This window comes from Pistacia vera, unplaced genomic scaffold, assembly GCF_008641045.1.
Source record: "Pistacia vera cultivar Batoury unplaced genomic scaffold, PisVer_v2 Contig272, whole genome shotgun sequence".
Classification (NCBI taxonomy): Eukaryota; Viridiplantae; Streptophyta; class Magnoliopsida; order Sapindales; family Anacardiaceae; genus Pistacia; species Pistacia vera.
The window spans coordinates 910,358-918,720 of NW_022196082.1; the positions used below are offsets into that span (position 1 = coordinate 910,358).

An 8,363-nucleotide genomic window follows, 5' to 3' on the forward strand; every position below is an offset into this window, starting at 1 on the left:
TAGTCTCCTCATAGAGTTAAGCTATTCTAATACTATACTATTAATTACATGCTAAAAACAAATCGTTGGCGATATCAACGAAGATTTTCAAATCTTTATTTTTTATTTTTGGACTTTATCGGTTTTCATCTATGTGTCATGCTTTTTTTTCTTCTTTATTTATATTGTTTCTTAATTTCAACATCTTTTTATTTATTTATTTATAGCTAATAGTTGTTTATTTGTTATTGTAACTATTAATAATAAATAATTAAAATCTATTTTTTGTGTTCTTGTTTATTGTAATAACACTTTTACTAATTTTAGTAGAAGCTAAATTAGGAGAAACTTTTGTCCCGTTTTGCGAAAGTTCTTCTCCGGCCCAACCTCCCTCCCTGCCAAGTTCACACGCTCATTTATTTATTTAATCTTCTCTCTATAAATTCACTTCAACATTCATTCTTCTCCGTGTCTCAAAACACTCCCAATATTATATATATTCCTCTTCCAAATTCCATCACTACTACAAAGCAAAACATGGCTAAGGTCAAGGTTGCCACCCTCTTCATGATACTCCTCCTCGTACTCTTCTCAACACTAAGCTACGCCGCTCGTCCAGAACCTGCTTTCCCCAACGCTTCTCCTGCAAAAACACAAGTGGTAAGTTGATTTTTGATGTTTATTTATATTCTGCAGAAATAAATTTATCCTTATTGTGTTGATTTATATATGTTTATGGGGTTTCTATAGGATAATGTTGCGGAAGAAGACTGCCAAGGAGGTTCAGATGAAGAGTGCTTGATGAGAAGAACTCTTGTTGCTCATACTGATTACATCTACACCCAGAAGCAGCATCCTTGAGATTTTCTTATTTTATATATATATATATATATATATATATATAGTTCCATTACAGTAAATATGTATAAATCAGTCTGTTGGTTTGGCATCAATCGATTTCTGATTTGTCTACATCTGTTTCTTCTCCACTTTGTTAATTAAGTAAAGTAAAAAGTTTGAACTTATGATGGGTTTCATTCTGTATATTTTCTGGTTGTTCTTCTTTGCAATTTACTCGGGTAAACAAAATTAAACAGAGTAACAATTGTTCAAAATGATGAAGTTTTAAAAAAGAAGCAGACAATATCATGTGAATATTGACAAATATATATAAAAGATACTATATACATGCGCAAATTCCAGCTGAAGCTAATGACTCAAAAAAGGCAACCGAAAGTAATGTAAACCAATTTTGCATGTGATGTAAACTCTCACCTAAACATGTTCCTTGGGTACTAAGAATTTGGTCCTTGCTGAAGAGCCGATTTTGTATTAAATTTTCAGTTGGGAAAGTGAAACATATAACAAGAAGGCAGAACAAGTTGTCGAAGATTGTTAACAGTTGAGTGAAAATTTATATCGCAGTTGGTTATTAAATTAAAATAAATAAACTTGTTAAGTATCTAGTACCATCTTCCTTTTTCTGTTTCAATTTAGTACACACATATTTGTTAACTAAAAGGCTGAAGGCAGAAGGGAAAATCAGATTTTGCATTAATTGAAAATAGCTACTCGCCACACTACACATAACAAATGAACCATAAATCCACAATCAGGCCCTATCTAGATAGCTTTTGAGTTTTGACTATCAATTTTGCATCGGTGGTCCTGCTTGATTGATCTTAATTCAACTATTGGCGTGGGGTCGTGGCTACCATGTATTAATTTAGCAAGTAAGAAACTGCGAAAGCAGAGGATTCCCATGGCTTTGTAACCAACCATTCATATCTCATCCCCAAGTTGCATCTTCTTGATGTAATGTATGATTTCATCATTTCATGCAAGTGGGTTGAGCACTTTGGATATTCATGTTGTGGCCGGCGATCGAGTGAACAAGAACAAAATATAACGATAAATTAAACAGTAATGGAAATAGCAACAAGTGTTGGTCATGATAGGAAAAACTTGAGCACTTTGGATTGTTATCGTGAGCTAATGCTAATGTGAATAGACTGATACCTACCCGCTTTTTAGTCAAATAATTTCTTATCATTCTTCTGGTAGAGCTAGAGCATACGCGCTTAAGAATAGAACCAACTTGTAACTTAGCTTTCTGCAGCCTTCACCAGAGACAAAACGGCTCTACAAATCCTGAATCATCATTTGCAGAACTTGCTGGGGTTTGAGTTGAGACCGAGTCTTCTCTCTAGGTCGGCATCAGGTGGCACATGGGTTGGACCTAGTCATGTCACAACGAAACATAAAGTTGTCCAATAAGTGATTTCCGTATATAGAAATTTCTTATTAGCATTTTGTGCGTAAACCAAACGTTTGTTGCTTTGCAAAAAGCCAAATTTTTCCAGAAGAGATTATTATATTAAGAATAATATTCATATTTCATTATATGCCTATAAAATATGTGATCAATGGGTTCTTTTATAAATGTATTTGGAGAATTATTTATTACCCAATTGTAATTTTCTCAAATTTATACCTGAACGTCATCACTGAAACAAACGAAAGTTGATCTATAGGGGTGCTGATAACGGAGAATTTTCTTGCGATGTGATTCTGTGATATAACTAGCCCAATAATATAAAGCCCATTAAAGTTGTAATCATCTGATACTACAAACTGCACCAGCCCACCCCATGGAAGTGTGCCTCCAAAGCCCTCTTTCATCCGGGTAAAAGATTTATAGTCTACTCTTTTGCCAAATTACATGCCAGGGTGAGGACAGGTAGCAGGTAAAAACAGAACCTATGGATAGAAATGAAATCAGAATCTAACTGGAACTGACAATGTGAGGGTAGATTTTGGTTCCACTTTTTTGGAACTGACATTGTGCGGTTCTGGTTTTGATTCCGATTCCTACATGTGGAGGAATCGGAACCAGAACCTATAGCGGGTACCCAACTTAGAACCTATTTTGGAACTTGTTGTGGAACCTGGGCTGAAATAAAATAACTATGAAGAATGGGGGGTCTAGTAATTTTACATATAAAAAAAATTTAAATAGAAAAATTTAAATTTTTACAATAACCTAATTAAATAAATATACAATTATAGTTATTACATATAAACTGCTCCATATAAAAAACTGTTATATATTATAATCTATTAATATTAAAGTTTTGATTAATTAAGTGTATAATTAGAATTATGACCAATTAAAAGTGTTTTAATGTTATTAAAAGAATTATTTTTGAATAAAATAGTATATTTGATTAAATAATAATATAATATTTGGTTATTTGCTTCAATTATCAAGTTCTAAATATATCTGTAGTAAATTAGTACTTAATTAATTAATTATATATGATAAATTGATAAACATTAATACATTACTAGTTAAATGATTACTTAATCAATTATAACATTCCATTATAGTTAAATGATTACTTAATTAATTATAAGTTTATAACATTAAGTTAGTAATTTAATACATTACTTAATTAAATAATTAGAAATTTAATTAATTATAACATTACATTATAAATAAATGATTACTTAATTAATTATAATATTTAATTATAAACATTAGTACAATATTAGAAATGTAATTAATTATAATATTACATTAAATATTTATAGTATGATTACTTAATTCATTATAATATTATATTATAGTATGATTATATAATTAATTACTTCCTCTGTTTTTTTTAATTGTCGTTTTAAGAGTTTTTAAAATTTTCAAAATTAAAGTTGTTCTGCCTTATCTTTTCTGCACCTTTCATCATGCCCTCTCTCTTTCCATTTCATCTTGTCATTTCTCTACTTTTTGCCTCTGTCTCTCTTTAATCTTTAATCTTTAATCTTATCTTATCTCTTCCCCTCTTCCCCTCTCTTCCTTATTTTCCATCGCCACTTCTTCTTTCTCTAATCTATCTCTGCTTCCATCTTTTTCTCTTTTTCTTGTCTTCCTTCTCTATGTTCCTCTCTCCACTTATTTGAAGCACCCTGTCGTCTTCAATCTCCACCTTCACTTCCTCTTTCTTGAGCCTTGGAAGATCAGCCTTGAACTCGTGAGCTTCTGGGGTTTCCTTCCAGTCCACACGGCTGTTAACAAAAGCTGAAGTTTCTTGAGGGAGTTGAGAGGAGAGTGACGATACAAATGATGGGAAAGGAAAGTCCTTGAATGAGTTACAGACGGCGTGGAAAGATAGGATGTCTATGCGTGTGGGAGAGAGAAATTTTTTTTTTATTAAAACTTGTGCCCACACCTAAAACGACAATTAAAAAAAAAACAGAGGGAGTATGACATTACATAATTAAATGATTACTTAATTAATTATACCATTATATTATAAATATTAGTAATTTACTACATTAGCACAATACTTAATTAAATGATTATAAATTTAATTAATTATAATATTACATTATAAATTTATAGTATGATTACTTAATTAATTATAACATTCCACTATAAACATTAGTACAATACTTAATTAAATAATTAAAAATTTAATTAATTATAATATTACATTAAAGATTTATTGTATGATTACTTAATTTATTATAACATTACATTATAGTATGATCACATAATTAATTATAACATTACATTATATTATAATCACTTAATTAATTATAACATTACATAGTTAAATGATTATTTAAATTAATTATAAATTTATAACATTATATTATAAACATTATTAATTTATTACATTGGTATATTACTTAATTAAATGATTAAAAATTTAATTAATTATAATATTACATTATAGATTTATAATATCATTAATTAATTAATTATAATATTCCATTTAAAAAATTAGTACAATACTTAATTAAATGATTAGAAATTTAATTAATTATAATATTAAATTATAGATTTATAGTATGATTGTGTAATTAATTTAATTAATTGTTTGTATTTTGGTTTTGATTGATGATTTTTTATGTGAATTGTGATGAATTGACTGAATTCAAGTGTTGCCTAAAGATTAGCGGATTTATCACATTGGACACAAATGAATGAGTAATCAAAATTTGTTAGGGGTGTATTTGTAAATTTTTAAGGTATTTTTGTCATTTTTAAACTAATAGGGGGGTAATTGATTTTTTATAGGGTACCTGGAAAAGGAACCGAAACCTGCATTTTAGGTTCCGATTCTCTGAATTTAAGAACTTGCACTGTGCGGTTCCGGTTCTAATTTCCCCGAAAAATGCAAGGTACCCAGAACCGCTCACCTCTAATTACATGTACTCTCATATCTAAAAGGAATTACATTAGCTCCCACTTTTTGTCTATGCGATCTTGGGTCTTGGCACATAATTAATTAACGAGTAAACGACATATTTCCACCTAAGATTTAGGGAAATCCAAGATTGGTACCCCTAGTTTCATAAATTCCAAATTCACACCCTTAAATGGACGTTGTTTTTTTTTTTTTTTTAATAGTTAAAGGTTAAATTAGTCATTTCAAATTAAATTAAAATGTCAAAACAACCCCCACATCTCAAATTTGCAACCTGCATTTTTGGGCAACTTCCCTTTCTTCTTGGCTAGTTTTCATGTGTTTCTTTCATCGGAAATCTGCACCACCACCACCAATCGATCCCTCACCATCTTCTCTTCAAAACCCATATCAACCTATCGCTTGATCACTCACTGTTTGTCGGAAAAGCCCACTGTTTCTTCACGCAAACAACCAATTTCTTAACTGTAGCTCAGCTCACATTGGCACGCTAACGTGCGCCACTGCTCCTTTTGGCGTAGGTGGGCTCACGTTAGCCAGAAACAACTCCTGTTATCATCATCTAAGCCGCTAGTTTTTTGGTTTTTTTGGCCAATCTCGACTTCCAAAATCATTTCCGTGACCACCATGGACTCCCCATGACCTCCTTTACAAAACCCATACCACCGCTAACCGTCATCACTCATTCTTTATGTCCACCCCTCTTGCCACCTTGCAAAGTTGGGTAGCTTCTCAGCCTTTTTCTAATCGATTGGTGAGTAACCAACCCCAACCGTTTACACCTCCTACATCTCTGTTTACTGTGGTTTGCCGTGGTGTGTTTTTTGGCCATTGCCGAAATCCCAATTGCCGGATTTTAGAACCTAAAATCTTGCCCGCCACTTGCTCGCTGAAAATCCCCAGCCAACTACCTGCCAATGTCCAGCCGACAGCTCTGCGCTAGCGCACGCATGCCAGCAAAGTCGAACAAGCGGCTACAAGTGGCCGTTTGCGCGAAAAACACAATGGGCTTTTGTAAACGCTGAGTGATCAACCGTAGGGATGGCAATGGAAAAAAACAAAATTAAAACCAAATGTAATCACTATTCACTTAATTAAATATATTGATACTGAATAAAATTTTTGCAAAATTGAAACCAACTTTATACATGGATCCAAACATCAAATTCAATTATGAAAAAATGCAAATCTAATATTTTAAACCAATCAGCTCAAATTTAATTCAGTAATTTAATGATTTCCAGCAAATATCTTGTAAGAATAAACACCATTAGCTAATAAAAACCAAGAATCATAAATAAAACAAATAAATCACCAAGAACAATATAAAATATATGTAATTTAATGATTGGATAAGAGTATTATAAGGGTAAACCTTATATATATATATATATATATATATTTGTGTGTGTGTGGCAAGAGCTATCCCCATCCCCGCCCTAGTTCCCGTAAAAGTTGAGGAATCCCCGTCTTGTATGGGGTGCGGTGGGGTAAATACAGGGACTTTTGCCATCCCTATGATCAAGCGATGGGGTGATATGAGTTTTAAAAAGAAGATGATGAGGGATTGAATGGTGGTGGTGGCACATATTTCCGATGATAGAAACGCCCAGAAACTGGTTGAGTAGAAGGGAAGTCGCCCAAAAATGTAGGTCGCAAATTTGAGACCGGGAGGTTATTTTGATGTTTTAATTTAATTTGAAATGACCAATTTAACCTTTAATTATTTAAAAAAAATAAAAAAAGAAATTGCGTCTATTTAAGGGTGAGAATTTGGAATTTATGAAACTAGGGGTACCAACTTAAGATTTGGTTAAACTTGGGTGGGAATTTTTCGTTTACTCTTAATTAATTAAGAAGGAATAAAATGTCTTCTTTTGAAGGGCGGACTCTTCTTTCTTTTATACACACGAACCTCTTCAAATCCGCTAACAGTTCTCTTCAACTCCATCAGCTAGAAAGACGCGAGTGGACAAATCAAATAACTTTTCTAAATTAAAGAAACTTTAGTACAGATTTATATTTATGTTAAATGAGATAAATCTAACAACATTAAAAGATTATACTAGTATTAGTAGAAAGTGAATATAATCATTAATACTTTAATTCTCAAAAACTTAAGAAGAAAATAGAGAGTGTCCTTTTATTATTTATTTTTATATTTCTTCAATTATGAATTGGGTAATTTTTTTGCTAGTTTGGTTGAAAATAAAAACCTTGATTATTCATTCTAAATAGAGTTTAGGAGAATAGAGACATATTCGTGATATAGCATCACACTGCACCAGCCCACCTCATAAAACTGTAATCCAAAGTGTTTTTTCTTTCTATAAAAGATTTATCTCTAGTGTTTATTAAATTAAGTGTACTCCAATATCTTATGAAAAGAATTATATGTCAGAGAGAATTTGACAACAAAAAGGCGTGCTTTGTGGAGGGATATAGAAACCTACTAATATACCCGGTCCAAGAAGCCATGTGTCCTAGGATTTATTTATCTTATTAGTTTTTACTAGTAATAAAAACCATATTTATTATGATTTTATAATACATTGTTGATAGGTTGTTGAGATTTCTTAAATATTTTGTAATTTTCTTATTTTTTTAGATTAAAGATACTCATAATATTCTTGATATTCTGTAATCTCTTAATTATGTCAGTATATTATGTAATCTGTAACCGACATAATTAGGAAATTCAATAGATTGTATACTCAATATATAAAGCCTGTAATCCTTTAGTGAAAATCAATGAATTGGAAATACAATTCTTCAAACAAACTTAGTATCAAAGGCACTCTCTGATCTAAAAAATTGCTCATTATAGAGAAACCGTTGAAAAATTCATCAGCGAGTAAACATTCATCCCGTCGTCCTCAATTCGAAAAAAGGAAAATGACCACAACCAATCAACCCAAAAACCAGCCAAGCAACCCACACAACCAAATTACCACTGCCATTTCCGTCTCAATACCACCAGATTATCCCAATCAGAAATCAACTTCAATCAAGCAAATCAACCACCACCAAACCAACCCATATCAACTTTAACAACCTTAGACCAAATCCAATCAAAACCATTCTACAAAAAAACCAATCGAAAACTAATCCAATAGCCAATCGATTCTTTAACCAACCTTTCATTAGCCGATCATCACCGAAGTGACGCCAAAG

General features: G+C 31.6%; 1 protein-coding gene across 1 annotated transcript; it reads left to right on the plus strand.

The window, feature by feature from the left end:
* The first annotated feature begins 428 nt into the window (after positions 1-428).
* LOC116133724 (phytosulfokines 3-like) lies at positions 429-1,004 on the plus strand. Its single transcript, XM_031419417.1, has 2 exons — positions 429-639; positions 730-1,004. The coding sequence occupies exons 1-2, from the start codon at positions 517-519 to the stop codon at positions 838-840; spliced, it is 234 nt and encodes a 77-aa protein (XP_031275277.1). The 5' UTR covers positions 429-516; the 3' UTR covers positions 841-1,004.
* The last annotated feature ends 7,359 nt before the right edge of the window (positions 1,005-8,363 follow it).